Below are 22,978 nucleotides of genomic sequence, written 5' to 3' on the forward strand. Positions count from 1 at the left end.
TGGAGACTCTGGACCTCCTAGAGAAGTGGAAGCTGCTCCAGGAGAGGCATTGCGGGGGCGCCGGGCACCTCAGTGACTAGGACAGTGTTGCTCTGAGGTTGTGAGTGTGTTGCTCTGAGGTTGTGAGTGTGTTGCTCTGAGGTTGTGAGTGTGTTGCTCTGAGGTTGTGAGTGTGTTGCTCTGAGGTTGTGAGTGTGTTGCTCTGAGGTTGTGCTGCGTCTGTTGACTCCAGTCAAAATAAACACCATTTATTTGATCTCCCGTGTCCTGTCTGCTGCTTGATCCCGTGACAGTCCTGCTCTCCCGTGACAGTCCTGCTCTCCCGTGACAGTCCTGCTCTCCTGTGACAGTCCTGCTCTCCCGTGACAGTCCTGCTCTCCCGTGACAGTCCTGCTCTCCCGTGACAGTGCCTAAGAGTTTTCTGTTTTGTCCTCCTTCTACCAACCAGCTAATATCTACTGATTATTATAGTTCAGGGGCGGCCAACTCCAGTTCTCAAGGGCCACCAACAGGTCAGGTTTTACAGAGACCCTGCTTCAGCACAGGTGGCTCAATTAGTGGCTCAGTCTTCCACTGCACCACCTGTGCTGAAGCAGGGGTATCCTTACAATCTGAGCTGTTGGTGGCCCATGAGGACTGGAGTTGGCCGCTCACTAACAAGTTGTATTACATTTGGCACTGACAAACCAAAAAGCAATCATCAAAGTTTAATGTGACGAAAGAGGCCCCGCGCTCTTCCCCAAAGCATTTAAATTAAATGCCGGGGGACTGCATAAGGCCTCTGCAAGTTCTCCTACCTTGTCTCCGACGGCGCGGTGTCAATTGTCACGAGACCCCGCAATGTCATTTGACGCCGGAGACAAGGTAAGGGGGGGCGTGAGCAGGAAGGGGGGCACAGGGGAAAAAGTTTGCGCGCCCCTGTATTGAGGACAGACAGACCTCTAATACAGGTGCCACCAAGGTTACAACCATATCCAAAAATCAGTCAGCTTTGGAGCTTCCAAACTAAAGAAAAATGACTGTTGTAGAAAATATTGAGAAGGAGCGTCTCAGTGAGTAAAGACACTGACTGGCACTGAGTGTGAAGCAGGGGATCCTGGGAGAAGGAGCGGCTCAGTGAGTAAAGACACTGACTGGCACTGAGTGTGATGCAGGGGAACCTGGGAGAAGGAGCGGCTCAGTGAGTAAAGACACTGACTGGCACTGAGTGTGAAGCAGGGGAACCTGGGAGAAGGAACGGCTCAGTGAGTAAAGACACTTACTGGCACTGAGTGTGAAGCAGGGGAACCTGGGAGAAGGAGCGGCTCAGTGAGTAAAGACACTGACTGGCACTGAGAGTGAAGCAGGGGAACCTGGGAGAAGGAGCGGCTCAGTGAGTAAAGACACTGACTCGCACTGAGTTTGGAGCAGGGGAACCTGGTTCAATTCCCGGTGTCGGCTTCTTGTGACCTTGGGCAAGTCACTTTATCTCCCTGTGCCTCAGGCACCAAAAACATAGATTGTAAGCTCCACGGGGCAGGGACTGTGTCTGTAATGTCTCTGTGAAGCGCTACGTAAAACTAGAACATACTATTATTATTATTTCAGAGACAAACATTAAACATCGGGGCTACGTACCAAGATAATTAGGGTGACTAGATTTTCAAAGGTAGAAACTGGGACACGTGAAAAAATATATTTATAAAACAAATGACATCACTTAAAAATAAATATTATAATGGTATTTGTCCAATCGCGTCCCCACTTATCCTATATTATTGATTGTACTCCCAGTACAGTACAATACATATAGCTATTTAGTAACTCGAGTTTACCGATATATTTAAAATGTTTACTCTTTGATATGATCGATCACATAAAAACACGCAGTGTCTATCTACGGTTTTATGAGTTTTCAGCGAGTTGAACCAGGAAAAAGGTAAAAACCCGGGACATTTGAACGATATGCAGAAAATTGTCAGGACACAGGGACTTTTGATGCAAATCCAGGACTGTCCCGGCTAACCCTGGACATATGGTCACCCTACAGATAACACCGCCGTGTATCACTGTGCTTTCCTCCAATTTATACTTCATGTGCTCACGATATCAGCCAGCCAGCCGTTACATACATACCACACACGTGTATATCAAATCCTGATCATTTACGTATGTACAGTATGTCTATCTTTATTTATATAGCGCCCACAACCGCACTTAGCGCCTTACTAGAGAATACAATATAGGGAATTATAATAAGTACTTTATCTACGTTTTTGGTCCCAAAAAAAAAAAAAAGTCAGTCCTTTCTGAAGTGGCATAAACCTTCCTACCTAACGTTGGACCTTGCTGCTTTCAATGGGGTTTTACTTCATGTAATACATTTGGAGCGGGTTATTTCCCCTGATATGCCCCAATTTTGCAGCCGGGAGAGCACAATCGATCACACCGATCTTTGAGGCCCCTGAACCTCAATCTCACAAGCAGTGACATCAGGGGGTTCTCTGGGCCCAAACAAACATGCATTTAATGGAGAGCTGCAGGTTTTTTTAAAATTTTTATTAATATATACATTTATTTTTAAAGGGGAATCTGTGTAAGGCCGCGATTATAATGCTGGCGACAGCAACGCGACGTCGCGTCAATCATATGCATTGCCGCCGTCACGTGAATTTTATAGAAGTTATGTGACGGAGCGACGGATTGGTCGCGATCGCTGGAAGTCATCTCAATTTGATTTTTCCAGCGACCGCAGCCTGACGTCACCGTCGCGCCGCCGGCACTATAAACGTAGCCTTATAACGCAGCGAGAGACCCCCAACCAGAGACACTGACACTTGGCATTACAAGCCCCCCACTAGCAGCATGGCTGGGGGTCTCGGATATAACCTGCACGGGAGAGGGGTTAACCCGTCCGCTGCCAGAGGGGCAGATCACATGCAGTGGTTCACCCCCCCCCCCCCCCGGTTGTTCACATGCAGTGGTTCACATGCAGTGGTTCACATGCAGTGGTTCACCCCCCCCCCCGGTTGTTGTTCTTACCGTACAGGAAGTCGAAGGCCCGGCTGGCCCGGGGGGCCGGGGCCCCCCTGAGGGTGACGGTCTGGCTCATGGTCCCTGGGATGAAGAGGCCGCTCTGTGCCCCGGCACTCAAGTGATATACGCAGTCTCCTTGGAGACCGATGCCAGAGCGACCCATGGTTGCCGTGGTGACGCATCACGTGGCCCGGAAGAAGCTGGGGGGGGGGAGAGAGCTCAACCACGTGGAGGCAGAGGGCAGAGCAGACAGGGGGTCAGTCTCTGGAGAGGCGCCAATATAATAGGAATCAGATGAATTAAGCATCCACCTTGTCATGAAATGATAACTTTACTTATTCCCTGCCAGGCGCTCACCCGCCGGAGCCTGTGAAGTGTAACTTGCCAGATTCCCTTGTAAAGTGATTACAAAGAAGCGATCACGTTGGCCCAAGAAACGCTCTCATGCCATTCACGAGTGCTGTAACCTCTCATTGATAACACTTTTTTTATACTTGCCTTGTTTATACTTGCATTGTTACTATGATTTGTTTCTGTTTTCGATGTTATATAATTGTTTAGTCCAAATAATGTCTTATACTGTACCTTAAACTAGGTGGATTACTGCTGGCGTTCTTCCATACTCGAGGGTTTCCCCGCACTCTTGTGTAGATCTGTTTCATTTTTGTATAATTTTATTTAAGAATGAAATGAAAATAGCATTCCGGTAAATGAACTTATTGGTATCCATTTAAGCTTTCGTATCTGGTTTTTATTGATGTCTTGGCTTCAGATCACACAGTTAAGTAGGCTATTTATTTACAACATGCCTGCTGTGGGTAATAAGGAGCAATGCCTTTACTCTTTAGCTGCCCTTATGCTATTACGAGAACGTCATTACATTTTGCTAGGTATCCAGGAGACACCCTGTTCACTGCTCCACTTCTGTTTGCGTCTCCAGAGGAAAAGGGCCACAATCGCGACCCAAGTGATCACATCGTTGGGACCCCGAAGGTCCAGGGGCACCCAAGTGCCGGCAACGAAAGGGTTTAAGATCATCCTTGTCCCAACCTGTTATATTTAGTTGCGTGTGCATCATAGTTTAAAGTCACCTTATTATGGCCAGTATCCTTCCACTTACAGAGGTATTCCGGTGTGATAAAGCACACAGAGCCAGTGCTGTGATTGGTAGGACATTTATTTATTTAATTACAAAAAGTACATTTTACAGATTTATTTTTTTAATAGCTATAAACAAATTAATCTCAAAGGTGCATTTAAATTTACATTAGTCAATCGTGAGAATGTACGGTACATACTTAAAAAGAAGTCACTCTAAGTGCCACAGAAGTAATATTATGCTGTGCATTTTTTAAGGTAATGTGGTAGATTAGTTCAAGTTGTCTTGTCTTATACCATTTATTGATTTATGTTTTCTTACACAGTTATGTGTTTGGTTTATATAAACATTAATAAACATTAAAAAAATAGTAATGACTAAAAAGGAGACGAGTAACAGAACTTACTTCATGCATTTTACCTTTTTGTAGCTGGTTTACTGGATGTTTGATAAATTTAATGTGTCTCGATTTAGGGATTATCAGATTCTCCGCAACTTCTCAATATGAAATGCCATCAATATGAAAATCAGAACACGTACATAAACCCTCCTAGTGCATGAAGAGTACTACTGTGCATGGTTCAAGGTGAGATATTAATCCTCATCCACATATTGGTAACATTTTAGATATAGGCCCATATTTCCAATGTGCTGTCAAGCTTTAAAACACCTAATGGCTTATTCCGTTAAATGGACCATAATGTATTTTAAGATTTAGTACATTTGGGCCATAATTGCTGCATTTAAAGTACATCTTAAGTTATAAAATAAAAATGGTAGAGAATTTGCACTTTATTACAGTAAAATATGTTAGGTAGGAGGTACAACTACTGAATTTGGGTGTTATCAACTGTAACTCCTCCACAAATTATAGTAATCCCTAATACAATCTGGGGCTCCTGTTATGGAAACTTTCCTTGTAATTCCTGATTTTCGGTATATTAAGACACTAAGAAGTTAGGTTATAGGCAATGATGTGCCTGTGCTGCTGCAGGGACACAGGCAACCCAATTTATAGGTGTTACACACATTATTGGTTTTGATACCAGAGCACACATAAGCAGCTTCACTGTTAATGAGTTATATCTGCTTCTCTGACATTGTATAATGTTTTAAAAACGTTACTGTGACTGCCAGTGCTCCATTACTTCACGTGTCTGTTACCTGTGACCAAATATGTTAATAGCCCTTCACAAGGTGTGTAAATATTGACCTGAAAGGTAGTATGATATTTCGATATTTAAGACCCTGTAGTAAGTTATTCCACAGAGGACTCTTCTGTTCCAGAGGGGTCCTTTGAATGGTCCTGAGATTCCCTTTGCTTCGCTAATTCACAATCTAAAAAAGGAAAGGCAAAAAAGAGAGGAAACTAATGTTTGATGTCTCGAGTTTAGATCATTTTTAATATTCAAAAAATGAAAACTTCAACCAATCCAAGCACCATATCAATCACCCTGTTAACCCCCTTCAGCACCCCCTGAACCCACTTCAATCACAGTCTGGGGGTGAAATCACTGGTTAAGAACCCCTGCTTTAAGGAATCAATTTTGGGGGGGGGGGGGAAATGTTACTTTATTGTATACAAATCCTATATTAATCTTTAACAACTGTTGCTTTTTTAAAGTATTGAAGTTATGAATGTTTAACAAAAAAAACAAGCAGAACAGGGAGCTGCAGTGTTGCGATATAATTTATGGTGCAGGAAGTGCCACGTATCATCAAAGTCATTTCACACAACGCATAACTCGCCATAGGTGACAATAAAGATACGATACAATGTAATGAATGTGACGGTAGAGGTAGCTGGCATCACAAAATAAAGGTGAAGCCCAGCTGACTACCCTTAAAACCGTATCATCTGGCTGGCTGAGTAATATGAATTTCAGCCAAATGTCTTTAATGTCTGGGGAGGGAATGTAAAAACATTTAAGTATAAATATATTGTCTGTAAATCATTTTATTCCATGTAAATGCAACCCCCAGTCTAGAAAGCCAGGCATATAAAGTCAGTGATTTGTAATCTATGTATAAGTACTTCAATGTATTTGGGAGGGTCAGCCCTGCAAAGTGTAAATTGTTATGTGACTGTACAGTAAGTATAATTCCTATGGAAAGAGACTCAGTAATTCACTTAGCTGAGCTGTTCCATGGAAATGATATGATCAGGACAAAGATGGGATGGCTGAGGTGCCAAGACTTATGGTGGGTGGGGAAGAGCAGCCGATCCGATCTGGGAGTAGAGCCCCTTGTATTCCACAGACTGAAGCGCCTACCCAGCGGCAGGTAGAGGACTGGCCTGGTCTGATCCCCGCAGGCAATGTTTCTCTTAGGCAGTTTACAATTGCCTGAGTCTTGAGTCCCTAAACCCGTTCCCCTCCTCACATTGGCTGGTAACTTTCTGGATCGCGCTGCGATTGGCTGACAGCCCGGCTCAATGTTAAAGATCGCCCACGGGAGCTATGTAAGGAACCGGGCAGCACAGCAATTTAGATTCACCCAGCTTCAGCAGCAGATCGTGTGTGAGTGGGATCCTGAGAGAAATCCCCCTTGCCTGACGGAGCTACAACCGGCGGCAGATCCAAAGTGGCTGTTGTGTGTTCAGCACTTTGGATACCTGGAGAAGAAGTGGACAGGGTAAACCTATTTGAAGCGGGTCCCTGCACATAGCGAGGCTAGAGACTTCCCCCAGGTCCCCAGTTTGGTGAGTGTATGTCATACTGTGTATTTTGTGTGGTTACTGTTTCCGCCATAATAAACCCCATTTATTCAATGACTTTGTCCTGTGCTTGGTGATCGTGGTCTCTGAAGGTTTTGGTGTTAAAAGTGCTGGCCCCTCTTGACAATGAAACGTCTAATTCTGGACAAAAATCACACCGTCTCAAATGAAACCTTTCTATTAAATGTACGCTCCTTCCACACCCCCGACTGTACTAAATGGTCCCTGTTAGTAGAGCCATACATGACCGGAATAAGTGGCAGTTGGACAGTAGAGAGATGCAGAACATTAAAAGAGCAATTCAACAAAAGCACTCTTGTTAATAGTTATGAAGCAGGGGGTCTCCGGAGCTGAGCCACATTAATTTCAGCTCTGGTGACGCCCTACTTACCTCTGTAGGTGCTGCCGGTGCTCTGTGATTCTTAAATCTCCTGTGACATGTGGGCCAATAGGAAGCCGCGATGAATGTCGCAGGACATTTAAATCCAGCTGTGGTTGCTACCGGCAGGTATGTATCTCGGGAAGCAGGGGTCCCCGAAGCTGGTTCAGCAACAGAGACCCCCTGCTTCTCACCTAGACAAACTAAAATACAACACCCTAGACCATTGGTGGCCAACTCCAGTCCTCATGGCCCACCAATGGTCCAGGTATTAGATATATCCTTCTGCACGGGTGGCTCAATCATTCTGACTGCGCCATTGATTGAGCCACCACTGCCCTGCTGGTGGCCCTTGCGGACTGGAGGTGACCACCCCTGCCCTAGGCGGAACCACACCTTCAAAAATGGCAGCACACATAGGAAAAACAGGATTATTTTATCATTTAAATTTAAATACAAACTTATTACTTTACATGAAAATATTCAGATTATTTTTGTTGGTGTGTAACTACCTTAATGGTGTTGCTTTGATTTACAAACTATTTTGGCTTTTTTTCATGTGCTGATGGACAAGCTTTGCACTTCCTTAATGTTGTCCCTACCTTGCATCATCTTCAGGCGTTCGGCAGCGGCTTTCACGAGCATGTCTCGCATCCCCGGGTACACCTTCAGTGCCTCTGCAAAGCTCTCAGAAGACAGAGAGAACAGGCTGCACAGTGTAAGCGCCCTCACAGTCGCAGTGCGTAGGCTTTTAGTTCTCAAAAGAGCAATTTCTGAAACAGAGCAGGAGGGAAAATTTGATGTACCTTAACAAACACCACACTATGTTCTCCTCTTCTCTCTGTATGAATGCGGCTGATGTACTGTGAGAGCTAAAGGCAGACACACCATCCTGTGCACTTCAGCAATAATTGCTGCAGCCTACGATCCCAAGAATAAGAGATTGCATCTCCACCTTTAACCATACAAACGCTGGTTTTGATCTTACTTTTTGTAAGTAGGCCCTTCATAGGAGCCAAGTTGATCCTGAGTTCTGATTCACATTCATCTACATACTACACTATGTTTTTTATGTTTATGTTTTTTTCTGGGTGTTCCTGACGATCCTGCTCCCTTCCCTCCCCCTTGGATCTCTATGCTTTGTGAGGGAATCAGTGTATATTCCCTGGAAGGTTGAGAGTTTTTTCAGTTTCACCATTTATATTATTTATCATTATAGATCACTATCACCGTGTTATAGCGCCATTCTGAATCACTGGGTCTCACCTTAACAAGCCATGTCACACTAAATCTTCCATAATTACAACATTTTGGGGGTCATTTATCAAGGTATCCTGGCTGCAATATTAAAGATAGGTAACAGCACCAGATTTCCAGAAGATTATAGGCTAAATGCATACAAATTCTGGGCATTATTTAAATCCCTGCTATCTGATTGGTCCAAATTCTGGGCATTAACTACTAATCACCAGACAGGGCATTACCTGGCCATTACTGCCTAGAGTGGAAGAGTTGATCAATTCACATGGGAATTTATGGCCAAGTATTGCCCTGTCCTGAGGGGATTATTACTATCATACGCAATTTTTTCCGTATTTTTAAAAGATTACAGTATTAAAAATTACCAACCATCCATCCCCGCACTCCTCCGGGCTACCTCTGGACTTACCACCCTCTCCTGCCAAATATATTACATATAATAATAATGCTAAAAAATATTATATTAAGAATTTTCTAAATTGCAATACAAGTTTTGTGGTTTATGTTCTTTATTGCGGATGTGGCCACAGATATTTGGGCCGCACCATCAGACCACTAAAGATCAGAATAGCTGAACATGCTCGTTTACATAAGATCAGAATAGCTGAACATGCTCGTTTACATAATTATTATTACATAATAATTTTTTCATTAGTTTAGTTCATATTAATGCTTGAAATCACGTGTTTTTGGTTTTAATTAATTGTTGTACATATATGTAATTTTTTGTTATTTTTTTTTACCATTTGTCTTTACACACAAGCATTTCTATTTAGATCAATTTGACCCAGCCTCTTCGGTTCTTCTGATTTATTTATCTAAATCTGCTGGGTCTTATTTCACTCTGTCCAATCAGATTGGAGCTTGTCCTATTTAGGTCTGCTTGTGGGTCAGGGTTTTTTACTCTTTGATAAAGTCCCATGTCGGGATGAAACGAGTCAGAGTGTTCCTGTCTGTGATGTTCAGCATTTTGCTTCAATAAAGCTGATTTTATATTCTAAAGCTTGGTGCAGTTCAAGGGAGCAGTGACCATCTATCACTTCGACTTTACCTCTGGACTTACCACCCTCTCCTCCAGCCCCACCTACCCCTGATGATCTCCCCACCCCCTGAATAATATGACCTCCCTCCCACCACTCTAGTGATCTTGCCTCTCACAACATTCTGTACCCCGGATGATCTTGCCTGCCTCCTGCCCCCCAGGAGGATCTTGCCTCCCTCCTGTCCTCTGGATGAAATTGCCCCGCTCCCTACCTCTGGATCATCTTATAGAGAGCGGGTGGATGATCCTGAGTTGCGGAGGATGGACTATGAGAAGGGTGTAATGTGAGGAGGGGGAGCCTATGATTCTAAGATATGGGAGGAGGGCGTGCTGAGAGGAGCGGGTGCAGGCAGATGATGCGAAGGGTTGAAGGAAGGGAGATGCAGAGAGTTGGAGGGACATTGTGCTACGAGAAGAGGGGGAAGGGCGGATTATCCGTAGGAGCCGGGGGGGAGGGAGTGCTTGAGGATGCTATTATGGGACAAACCTCCAAAGTAGTCGCCATCCATCAGCTTTTTTTGGAAGTACGCAGTCTCCACTTGGACGACTCCATATTCAATGAAGAACATCCTGTCCCCGTAGGATCCTTCTTTAAAAATAACGTCATTTGCCTGGAACAATTCATACTTCAGGTGCACCACTATAGTGTTTAGAAAGTTCACATCGCAATACTGGAACAAAGGCACTTTCCTGACCAGTGAAGTGCAGAGATGGTTGAGAATTTCCTGCAGATAAAGGACTAAATAAAAGAGAATGCTCCACCATGACACCATAACTAACATTGTCTCAGATGCCCATGTTTCACACCAGACTGCTATAATCGTTGGGTTACCTACATTCAAAACCTTGCACAGACCATGGGCATCAATACCACCACTCAACCACATCCAGGGATCTGCTCTACTGACCATCTTAAGCTAATATATTTTGATACATTAGAAATTATTGTGACGTGGGGGTAGCCAGTCTTCATAAATAAAGGTGAAGCCCGATTGGTTACGCCTGAAAACCGTGGGTCCCTGGCAACTACATTAGCACCATAATCCAGGGACCATGTAATGCATATCAAAAACCTGACCTGTTTGGTGTTTTACATGTTCCCCATCCCCAATAAACATGAGACTGTGGGAGTGGGAGTTTTAGGTGGGATATTTGGGTTAACATGTGTTTATCTTGTTTGCAGGAGTTCGGGGGACAAAGTTACCGGTAGTCCCGTAATTCTCACTGATGTGCAGGCATGATTTGCAGGTCCGCAAGGTGAATTACCCCGGGGCTATACAGTGTCCTCCAGAATCTTGGTTTTCGAGCCCAAGTATCCCAGATTGTCGACCCATTTCCCCCATGTATACAGTATAAGGTTCCCCAGAAAGTATGAGTTTATTAAACCAGTGTTTTAATGTTTAATACTGTATATTAATGTCTATACAGTCAGCCCGGGCATCTACATAGGTGCCAGGATGTCTGCATAGACATCGGAGTTCAAACAAGAGAAAGGATGTCCAGAGATGAGAAAAACATTTAGTAAGCAGGGAAGGGTAAAGTACCAGGTCTGGAGAACAAAGGGCACCCCGCTGGGGCATCTTTTGGACTGCCAGACCTGGTGGAGTCTGCCCACCAGGTGGCAATGGATTGGCTGGAGGAAGATGCGGCTGATAAGCGCGTTTTCCATTGGCCGATTCATATTTCCCGCCCACCTTTTCGAGCAGACTTGGCACGCCACCTCCTGTGACGTCAGCAGCCGGACGAGCTCCCGTTCGGATTGGCTGCTAATTTCCCACGCTCTGATTGGTCGCCGCTTTGACTTCCATGCAATGTGTTGTATATAATGTACTGTATACCCTGTTCATTTATGTAACTGTATTTGTAACCATGTATTATTTGTCATATTAACTATGCCCAGGACATACTTGAAAACGAGAGGTAACTCTCAATGTATTACTTCCTAGTAAAACATTTTTATAAATAAATAAATGTTAGAGAGTCTGCCCACCAGGTGGCAATGGATTGGCTGGAGGAAGATGCGGCTGATAAGCGCGTTTTCCATTGGCCGATTCATATTTCCCGCCCACCTTTTCGAGCAGACTTGGCACGCCACCTCCTGTGACGTCAGCAGCCGGACGAGCTCCCGTTCGGATTGGCTGCTAATTTCCCACGCTCTGATTGGTCGCCGCTTTGACTTCCATGCAATGTGTTGTATATAATGTACTGTATACCCTGTTCATTTATGTAACTGTATTTGTAACCATGTATTATTTGTCATATTAACTATGCCCAGGACATACTTGAAAACGAGAGGTAACTCTCAATGTATTACTTCCTAGTAAAACATTTTTATAAATAAATAAATGTTAGAGATAGCTCAGTGGAGGGTATGTAAGGAGATGGCCGTGGCAGAGAACCAGACTATCTGTGGCTTGAGTCGGTGAAGCGTGGACGGAGTTTTCCAAGTTGCTCTGTTGCAAATAGCAGAGCAACCGGCTTCATTTTTGGAGCAAGGAAAGCCTGTCCTGCAGAGACTAAGTCAGACGCGAAGTCCAAGTTCTCAAAATAAAACGTAGCGGTCGCGGTTGGGTATTCTACCCAGAAAGAGTACCAAATCACATACAGTATAGGAGTAAATCATTTTACTTTACTCTTTCCCATCTTGTATATGAGGATTGCGCTGTCAGAGTGCTGGAGTTCTTTTTGAGCAAGGATATATATATTTATATTGTGATGGAGTCACTATCCTTGGAAACTGAGAGCTGACGCCGGTTCCAGCGTGCAGGAGATTAAATTCCTCTGTAGGAGCTTTCTGCACCTGCAGCTAATTAAGCAGACTGGACTCCTGTATCAACAGGGAGTTAAAAGGCAGGAAGTGGCCTGCACACATTGAGATTGTTTTTCCCAGAGAGGGGAAGAGACTTTTTCCCCAGCCAGGAGGAAGCTGGTTGGCATATTTCCCCAGGCCTGCTGGATGAGGGTCGCAGGGCCTGCTGGGACTGCGTAGGTTGCACTCCCATGAAGAAAAATCCGCGGAAGAGTGAAGGACATGAGACTGCTGTGGAAACAGGACTGTCCTGTCCAGGTGATTGGATCCACAGAGGGATTTCCTGGACTGCAGAGTCCCCAACAAAAAACTTTTGATATTGTCATATGGTATATCTGTAAAACAGACTGTGGGTTTTGGGCTGGGAACCAGTTTAGTTGGCCAGCCAATCAGAGAGGGACCTGATGTGTAAACAGTCTCCAAAAAGGAGTAGGTGTTATTTTTATGTTTTGTTTTCTTACAGGGACGGTGGGCCTATTATTGTTTTGTTTATCCCCTGTGAAAAACCCCATACAACAAAATATAGAGTTTCCAGCCTTGAATATGGGACACAGGACCCACAACGTGACAGAGGCATCACATATATCATCTCCTTCATCATCCCTTGTCGATACACTGATGGATGGTACTTCCAGGTTCTGGTTTTGCAAACCTTTCAGTCGGGAACCATCTTTATCAAATGATGGTAATTTCTTCTTGCGATATATTTGGTGCACCCTTGTGATGATGTCACAAACTTTTGTTTGGTTTCAAACCTATTCATTCTTTTTCCTGTCTCTTCAGGTAATACCCAGTATATTCATTGAGTTGTCTGAAGCTTCTGAATTATCTTTATTTAGGGTGCATTCATGCATTCACATTTAGCTTCTCAAAAAGGTGGCAAAAAAATTCTTGTGTTTGAAATATCCAAGATTTTCATAATATTGCAGGATAATCTTTTTCAGAGGAAACAACAAATTGGTTTCATAAAATATGTTTAACTAGCTGATATTCCCGGCTTTGCCCGGGAGTAAATTTTCCCGCTCCCCCTCTGTCTCCGCTCCCCTCCCCCGTTCCCAGCTCCATTCCCCCACCCTTCGAAGCTCGGTTTCCCCCCACCCCCGTTAAGCTCCGTTCCCCCCCGGGACACATCATTGTCGTCGTCCCTACACTTCACAGCACTCTCCGCCCCTCCACCCCACATGACTCTCCTCCCGTGCACCCCACGACTCTCGCCCCTTGCACCCCACATCACTCTCCCCCCCTGCACCTCACATCACTTTCCCCCCTCCCTGCATCCCACATCATTCTCCCCCCCTGCACCCCACATCACTCTCCCCCCCTGCACCCCACATCACTCTCCCACCCCTGCATCCCACATAATTCTCCCCCCCTGCACCCCACATCACTCTCCCCCCCTGCACCCCACATCACTCTTCCCCCCCCCCGCAGCCCTCATCACTCCCCCCCCCCTCTTTGGCCTTCATCCCTTCTCGATTACTGTAACCTCCTGCTGTCTGGCCTTCCTGCCTCTCACCTGTCTCCCCTACAATCTGTCCTAATTGCTGCTGCTAGAATCACTTTACTCTTTCCTAAATCTGTCTCAGCATCTCCCCTGCTTAAATTAATTTCCTTGCTTCCTATCAAATCCCCTATCAAACACTCAGTTCTCACTTTTAAGGCTTTACACACTTCTGCCCCTCGCATCACGTGATCGGGACATTTCCATGCATAGGGGATACCGGCACCCCATAACGGGGCCTGTATCTCGGGAAGTAGGGGGTTCCCAGACTTGAAATCAATGCGGTTCAGCTCCATGAGTCCCCCTGCTACATTACTGTAATGTTTAAAATTAAATAAAACCCCTGCGATCGCCTGTGAGAGGCGCGCAGTTAGACTGACTGATTCAGCCTATCTCTTACTGCGCATCTCTTACAGACAGGCAGACCCCGGTAGGACTCACACAGCAGGGACCCCTGTGTGTTAATTCGATGGCCATTATAGTCTGCCCCGGCAAAACTAGTGAGGATCACAGGCATATCTCGAGATTGCATTTCGAGATTTGTTCGAATAACGGCCGCTGCATCTGTAGTTCAACGTTCAGTGTCCTGCACCTAGTACAACGTTCAGTGTCCTGCACCTAGTACAACGTTCAGTGTCCTGCACCTAGTACAACGTTCAGAGTCCTGTACCTTCTTCCTTGAAAGATTGCAGACCCCAGGACTAGGTTAAAGTCACAATAAGCGCCAGTCAATACGGCTTAGCCTTCACTTAGTCAGCTTTTTAGCTATTTAGGGAGGTATTTAGCCAGGGAAGCAAGTGGATCTTCGCCTCCTACCCTGTACAATCCTCTAGCTAGCAATTGCACCGACTTTGAGGTAAGTAATATTGAACTCCTTCTGCACTTCAGAGCAAGACCATGGCGCACTCAACACTCCTGTCTCTGTACGTTCTCCCTACCTACCAATTAGATTGTAAGCTCCTCGGGGCAGGGACTCCTCTTCCTTAATGTTATGTTTGTCTAAAGCACGTTTTCCCATGATCTGTTATTTATATTATCTGTTATTTATTCGATTACCACATGTATTACTACTGTGAAGCGCTATGTACATTAATGGCGCTATATAAATAAAGACATACAATACAATATACACCAGTCATCCAGAGGGGGCAGTTATATCCTCACCCTCTGCTGGTGACCGGTTCAGATTGGCAAGAACTCTGGAACGGAGGCACCAAAAGAACAAATCCAAGCGCTGTCTGTCGCTTGGTGGATGCCAAGAATCTGGAGAGGCACTGCTGACTCTCAATCAGATGGTATCCACCTCAGATAGTTTGCATGCAGGAGCTAATCTACGGAAGCTCTTTAGGTTCAAAATGCAAAGGCGTTTCGCCGAAAGAGTTGACTTCATCCATGGTAAGTGTCAGTCCTCAAAAAGGCAACACTTAAATACCCTTAAAGTGTCCTCTGAGAATGGGTCAAAGAACATGGAATCACTATTAATACATATCCTAAATGCAGCAAGATGTGCTATTGCTGCCAATTGGAAAAAGCTAGAGGCACCCACCATAGAAAAGTGGGACTCGAGAATGTGGGAGGTCATGAAAATGGAACAACTATCATATATAACCACTGATACAAGGTTAAAATTCGAACTCCTCTGGTACCATGGACAGAATATATTTATAATAGGACCCTGTGAGAAGAGAAGAAAAAGAAAATAGCTACCAAAGTATGAATACTAAGGATAATTTGATTAACAATTCTGGGTTTGGCTTGTTTTTATTTTGAGTTTTATATGTTTTTAATTTATTCTTTCTTATCTTTATTTTATGTTATGTTGTTTTTGTTCTGTGACTATCTAATATTATTATTATTGTTAGTTTGTTTATTATGTTATTGTATATTTTACATTTTATATTTAATTAAATAATTCATTTTATACTGTATTATATAATGTATTGTTTAGTGTCGTATTATACGATTGTTATAAGGAAGTGATGTGAAGTTCTAACATCGCTCTGTATATTGTTTTGAGGCTAGGATAATTACAGGTATATGTAATGCTAATATAGAATGTAGAATTGTAGATATGATTTCTGTGCATTGTATTGTATATGTTATTTGTTATGAAAATGTGGATTACAAATAAAGAATTTACAACAAAAAAGTGTCCTCTGATCAATATTTTTAATATAATACCAGACCTAATAAAAAAACATATGTGTCTCAATAAAATGTCTGTGACTGATGGAACAAATGATGAAGAATTGCACAAAAGCACGAATGAGATCCAATCATAGACAAAAGCGAATTTCTAACCCAAATATGCAATCAGAGATCAATGCATTAGACCACAACAATTTATAAAAGGAACTGAAATCCTATAACTGCAAGGAAGGTAGTACGCAATATAGTAATGGAACATTTAAGATTAATTAAAAAAAACTAGATTGCTCACATCCCGTATCAAAACACTTTACGGAGTGTAGACGTGGTGGTGCTAAGAATATAACTGTCAAGGGTATTGAGAAAGTTACATTAAAGGAACGAGGAGGAGACAAACTCAATCCCTTGCACCGCAGGTAGGCATATTGGATTTTTATGCTGAAGACTTGTTCTCCCTGTGGTCTAAATGTTGAATGGAACCTCAGCCACTTTTTGAATTGAGCCATTTTGTGGATAGTCACTGAATGAAAATGTTAAAAATGCCACAAGTAGAATTAAAGTTTTCTATTGTATAAGACATTAAATAACAGAGTGACATTTACTTTTTCAAATAGTGATTATAATTGTGCTTCTTATAGCCATTGCCTTTTTTTTCTTCCTATTCCCCATTTTTCCTTCTATCTCCCCCCCTCTTTTTTATCCTTTCCTCCCCCCCTCCTCACCCTCCGCCCCCTCCCCCCCCCCCCTCACAGCCCCACTTCTAGGAATCATTTCAATTAAAATGTACAGTCTAACAAAGACCTATTCAATGCTTTTTATTGTATTGAATAACCTAATTTAAATGGATTTATAGAATCCTGCATTATCCAGAATCCTGCATTTCATTTTCACCCTTGGGTGGTGGATTTCATTGACAGTAGAATTTTGTTATATATAAAAATTATTCTACATTTTTGTTTTAATTATTATGTATGTGTATTCATATTTTCCATCCTCTTGTGTGTTGTGTTTATTAATACATTAAGCTACGTAATAGTCACACAGAGGATGTTGTGTTTGTTACGTCTGTTTTTGATATAGATGGGGTTTTAGCCACGGACCTATTAATGTATTAATCAACAAATGGTTAAATACTATGATGAGGTTATTATGTTTCCTCTTTTCAGCGCATTGTTGTTGTTGTTGTTTATTATGGGTTACTATGCAAAGGGGGTAGGCGCATCGGTACTGTCCTGTGCGTGGCTGATGTGCTGCCCCGTGTCATGTTTCTCACGGGGGGCTAACGGCGCGAGGGAGAGGAGCATGGCAGACTGCAGTCATTGCAGCAATGTTGGGATTATGGTCCTGTCACATCCGGGCTCGTGCTGGCATCGTGGGGGTTGTGCGCGGACACGAGTATGCGTGCGTACACAGGCGCGCGCGTGCCCGCGATGATGTCATTCGCGGACCCGGTTGTCACAGGAGACCAAGCTTTTTATCACCTTAATGTCTGGATCCTTTGAATAAAGCATGAAATAAAATAAATTTTATTTATTTATATAAAGAAAACACACAGCTTGAATTACAAAAATATCACAAATAAACACTTACGGGAACGGGCAAAACGAAATAAAATATCCACAGAACGAAATCCACAGAAATCAAGTCTCTTGGCATCAATTCCTAAACGTGGGGTAATGCGCAAAAAGAGCCATGCAACAGTATTTGGCTAGTGGCGTGGCCTGCAACCATTTTTACTCCGCCGAAGGTAATATTTTCGTTTCCCCGATGCAGGATTAGTTAGCAAATCCTTAGCTTTTACGAATACTGAAAGCTGGATACAAATCTTTACTTGCGATTAGTCTCTGTACCGCCCGCTGTAGCTTAGATGAATCAGGTGGAACTTCTTACAAGATAAAACTCTTAGGCCGCGGGCATAGTAAAAAATAGCGTGCTGAGCCGCGCTGAGCCAGCACACTTACCTCCTGCATCTTGTATGTGTGTGGCTTCAGCGGGCGCGTGCGGCGGCGCGCTGAATCGCAGCCGACGTATTAAATTACGTTTTCATGCTTTCCGGAGCGGAGGGCCGGTCACGTGACCACAAACATCCAATGGGAACGAGGGACTAGCCCCGCCACGCCTTCACCCCGCCTCCAAAGCGCGCTCACTGCCTCGCCTGCCAGGACGCAATAAAGCACCAGCTTGAGCAGGCAAGGCTGAGCAGGAGCACGCTCAGCGCGGCCCGAGGCACCATGCCCGCGGTCTTAGATGGAACTGAATCTCAGGTGAATCTCTCAAATCTCAGTTGGGTAAGCTTTTTAAAAACCTCTCAAAAACCAGCCCCATAATTCTGTCTTCTTACCAGGAGCATAAGAGATTTTCCTAGCAACCAATCTGAGACAGCTCAGTCTCATAAACAGGGTTTCTTAACCTCAGGACTGTTCACAGGGCAGGTGACATATGGCCCTTCTGCTTTCTGTTCCCTGCCTCCCAACCATCTCCAGCCGGTCTGGGTAGCCCTGCTTGAAATGTAAATCAGGTCTCTTGATCTGCGGATATCGGTGCTACACTTAGCACGGAAGGGCTAACAAATGGTTCACACCTCTAGGACAAATGTCCCTTTAATCTATTAGCCATAAGCTCCCCTCTGAGTCTTTGCAAAACAACAGATCCAGTCTGATTTAATGCATAAAGTTTAAACATATTTTAAAACACTGCTGCTTAAAAATATACTCATACATTTAAAACATGATATGATTCCAATTCTGCACTCCTTTATTAAAATGTTCGAAGTCTTTTGGTGTGAGAGAGGGAGAACCTAATCTTTTATAATACTTTTACCCACTATGACTCAGGGGAACCCTGTTACCTGACTTATACAGCAGATACATAGCATTACTCTCGCCCCCTTATCCCTGGGGGGAGAGACACAGGCATTTTTAATACATTTGCAGTATTACCACCCTTGCTAGGGTTGCAGAGATGACACTCTACATTTTAACTTAAAACCCCTATAACTCTCTTCACCTTATCCCTGGTGAGAGATGTACTGAACCCCACACTGGGTTCTGGGGTTTGGGCATATTCTGGGACCTGTAATGTAATTCAGTTCTCTGTCCTGGGTTGTGCTGAAGCAGGGGGATTTGGTGGTGAGTTGCAAACTGCTTTCTAGGAAGGAGGATTTTATCCGGTGGTCTGTCTTCCTCATGTCCTCAGGAATCTGGGGGGGATTCCTGAGTGGATGGAGAACAAAAACCCGGGCGCTACCTAGGAAGATGGTAGGTATAGTGAAAGGGGATATAGCAACCTTGATAGTAGGCAAGGTGTCCCTCTGCTTCTTTTCCACCTGTGACTCAAAAAACCCCAATAAAGGATCTACCCAGGATCCTTCAACAAATGAGACAAGAAAAAAGGGGGGGATGGGGGAGCACTGGTGAAAATCTGATAAATAACCTAAAAAGGTTGTAAAATGCTCTATGTCAATCTCAAGGGTTTTGAGGGTGTAGAATAAATTTTAACACTCACACGGCCTTGTGCGAATGTTGTCGCATAAAGGTATCTTTTGGGCTCACTTTTCCTTCTTCTCTTTCTTCTTGCGTCTCCTTTCTGTCTTCTGGATACTTTCGCCGCCTTGCGTCTGTAATTTCTTTCTCCTACTTCTTTGATGTTCGTCACACCCTCGGAATAAAAATACACACAAAATGTATGAGCAAACTGTGATTTTATCCGGAAGATATCAGGATGTAGAGCAAGAATATAAATAAAACACTCACACGGGCATGTGTGCGTGCGCTCTAGGGGATGGTCTCTTAGTCTTTATGGGGCAGTCCCGCTTCTTAATGTGAAGTAAACGCTCTAAAAACAGAAGGTTAAAAGGCCACACCTCAGTTAAAAGGCAGAAATAAAATAAAATGTTATTACTCACACGGCCAAGTGTGAGTGCACACTTGGAAATGGTATATTTTAGTTCTGCTTCTATGGTCCCAGCTGGGAGAGGTCCACTGGTGCTAAACGTGGGTCCTCACCCCCCCCCAATTGGGTCAAAAAGGTCTGAGCCCGATAGATACAAGGCTAAAGTCTTTATTGAATTGACAGTACAACAACAGAACACAGCTAACTCAGTCCGTGAGTTACTCTGTGGAAAAGTAAAAAAGCCAGTCTTTGGGAAATCGAGCAGGGCTTGTGGTGCTGCAGCTGAACTGCCTCCGCGTCCGGATGTAGCGCTGCACGTCCGCGTGTCCTGCTCCCGACGGTGGCTTGGTAGGACCAAAAACATTTTTGGTCCAAACATTGTACTGTGAGGACCCACGTTTAGCACCAGTGGACCTCTCCCAGCTGGGACCATAGAAGCAGAACTAAAAGATACCATTTCCAAGTGTGCACTCACACTTGGCCGTGTGAGTAATAACATTTTATTTTATTTCTGCCTTTTAACTGAGGTGTGGCCTTTTAACCTTCTGTTTTTAGAGCGTTTACTTCACATTAAGAAGCGGGACTGCCCCATAAAGACTAAGAGACCATCCCCTAGAGCGCACGCACACATGCCCGTGTGAGTGTTTTATTTATATTCTTGCTCTACATCCTGATATCTTCCTGATAAAATCACAGTTTGCTCATACATTTTGTGTGTATTTTTATTCCGAGGGTGTGGCGAACATCAAAGAAGTAGGAGAAAGAAATTACAGACGCAAGGCGGCGAAAGTATCCAGAAGACAGAAAGGAGACGCAAGAAGAAAGAGAAGAAGGAAAAGCGGGGATTCCTGAGTGCATGTTTTGGGTAACCCGCAACACGGGCCCCCTTCTACCCAAACACACCCGGACAACATTTTCCTGTAAAATCACCCCTGAAACTCACGCCCTGCACATCCACGCTGGTTGGCACTCCTGGAACAGTAAAACCACATACATCTTTATTATACCAACAGTTATATACCACAATTGGGTTGAAGAGCTGACACTCACAGTACCCCAATATAGTTCAGGGGCACCCAACTGGGCACAATACCTTTATTTATGGCCTGGGTACCCCTTCACCGCCACACCGGTTTTTGGCACGAAAATTAAATTGAAGTGTTTGTTTTATTGTACACCCCATACTCCTTGATAAAGGACATTCATGTTCAAAACACATAGGAGGCTGCACATCTCCTTTGGGTGATGTTTGCTATTGCATAAATATATTTTTTACTGTAATACCCCCTGGACCCCGGGCAGTGCGCTGCTTTTTTTTTTTTGTTACTATTTGGACATCTCTACCAGTGGCTGGACACACCACCACAGACTCATTGAGGCTCAAGGAGTGGGTAAGATCTAATTCAAGATATTATCATTCAAGACTTCTTTGTGAAATATTGTGAGTTATGGACAACCATTAGTTCCAGTAAGTGTTATGTTTTTCTCCAATGAGATTACATCAAGGTGAATACCATCTTTTTTGATTGTTCCCTTCAGGAGATGTGATATTCAATATTTACTGGCTACTTACTTATCACTTATTACTTTACTCACTCCATACTAGAGTCATACTCATGAGTTTTATATACAAATGATCATTGATGACATCGTTTTGATATTCCAAAATCACTGGAGCACCCACTTTCTTTATACATTGGTGACAAGGTGTGGATATCTACCCAGTATCTTTGAATCAATCGCCCGTCCAAAAACTTGACCAACGATATATAGGTCCCTTCCCCATTGAAAGTTAGTGGTCTGTGGCTTTCCATCTCACTAAAAATCCACCCGGTCTCTAATGTTTCTTTATTTAAATAATTTATTGGGAACACCCATCTCTACGGCCAGTCCAAGCCCACCTGCTCCAACCATTGGGATCCACTGTCTGTCTTTGAATGCACCATTCTTGGTGCCTAACATTTACGTATCGAAAAAATGGGGGAAAAGACCTTAATGTACAGACAGTAATGGATGCGATCTGAAAATACTGGTCTTGGACCATATTTCTCTACTGAGTTCGTGACATTGCCACCCTGCTGTAATATGTTTTTACCTCTTTCAGGGGCTCTGAAATATTATTTAGGATTTCCATCTCATCAAACCACTTCCCTTGATACCTGGCATCAAAGTAGTTCATTATCCGCCTACACAGATCTTTTGGGATCTTTCTGGATGCCATGTACTCTGTTAACTGGTTAATCTGGAAGGCAAGAAAGGAAGGACTGTATAGAATTCAAAACAGAAAACACTAACCTTTTCTTTCTGTCAAGACTCAATAGTATATTGTCTTTGTTTTTGGTAAAATTGTAAAACCAGACTAAGTTAAACATCCATCACTTAATTTGTTAAGGAAAAACGCTTCATTACAACTAGTTTCATTGTTCGGTATCAGCATTGCCAGTGAATTTTATGGGAACTGTGATTATCTGAATTATACTAGGACAGAGGTGGCCAACCTTTTCCTCAGACGGGACAATAAATGGGCAAAAAACTTCTGTCCTCATAGCTGGCGTTTGGGGGCAGTAGAAGTGCAGCGTCGGGGACAACGGCGGTCTGTGTGCAGCGGGTAGGTCTACCGACAGCTTTACCTGGGCACAGGACTAGAATTTCTACCTGCCCCCCCCGTGTTCACGGCCCTGTCAACCCCCCTCTCTTTCTCTTACACCTCCATCCCTCTCTTTCTCTCACCCCTCTTTATTTCTCTCACACTCCCCCGTGTATTTACCTAACCCCACTCATTGTCCCCCTCTCTTCTCCCCTCTGTCACTCACTCCCCATACTTTCTTCTACCTACTCTCTCTTAATCTCCCCTCCTTTCACTCACAAGCCCCCCTTTCTCAATCCCCCCCACAATTCCCCTCACCTTACAATTTCTCCCCCCCTTTACAAAACCTCCTACTCACAATTCCTCTTCCCCCCCTCACTCACAACTTTGCCCCCTCACTCACAATGTTACCCCTCTCTCAATGTTACCCCCTCCCCCCACAATTTTACCTTGAGGGTGCAGTGGCACAAGATCATCCAGGGATCAGCCTCTTCTCATGTCGACCTGCACGCCCCCGCCTCAAGTTGGGCC

The 22,978-nt window shown here is 44.0% G+C and overlaps 2 protein-coding genes across 4 annotated transcripts in view; both read right to left on the minus strand.

The window, feature by feature from the left end:
• CFAP91 (cilia and flagella associated protein 91) overlaps positions 1-3,186 on the minus strand; it is a 129,933-nt gene extending 126,747 nt beyond the window's left edge. The window contains exon 1 of the mRNA XM_075592913.1: positions 3,022-3,186. Within this exon, the coding sequence (XP_075449028.1) occupies positions 3,022-3,178 (157 nt within the window). The 5' untranslated portion in view covers positions 3,179-3,186. The remainder of the gene's footprint in view (positions 1-3,021) is intronic.
• A 1,002-nt stretch (positions 3,187-4,188) lies between these two features.
• Positions 4,189-22,978, minus strand: part of LOC142490524 (potassium/sodium hyperpolarization-activated cyclic nucleotide-gated channel 3-like) — a 72,520-nt gene continuing 53,730 nt past the window's right edge. For 2 of the 3 annotated variants that reach the window (XM_075592916.1, XM_075592915.1), the window contains 4 exons: positions 21,956-22,102; positions 9,999-10,236; positions 7,812-7,982; positions 4,189-5,452 (listed from right to left, as the gene is read on the minus strand). In XM_075592916.1, coding sequence (XP_075449031.1) covers positions 5,373-5,452; positions 7,812-7,982; positions 9,999-10,236; positions 21,956-22,102 — 636 coding nt within the window. In that variant the 3' untranslated portion in view covers positions 4,189-5,372. Of the gene's footprint in view, positions 5,453-7,811; positions 7,983-9,998; positions 10,251-21,955; positions 22,103-22,978 lie in introns of those variants that run through there. The other variant, XM_075592917.1, reaches the window with a different exon arrangement.

Source organism: Ascaphus truei, chromosome 3 (genome assembly GCF_040206685.1).
Source record: "Ascaphus truei isolate aAscTru1 chromosome 3, aAscTru1.hap1, whole genome shotgun sequence".
NCBI lineage: Eukaryota > Metazoa > Chordata > Amphibia > Anura > Ascaphidae > Ascaphus > Ascaphus truei.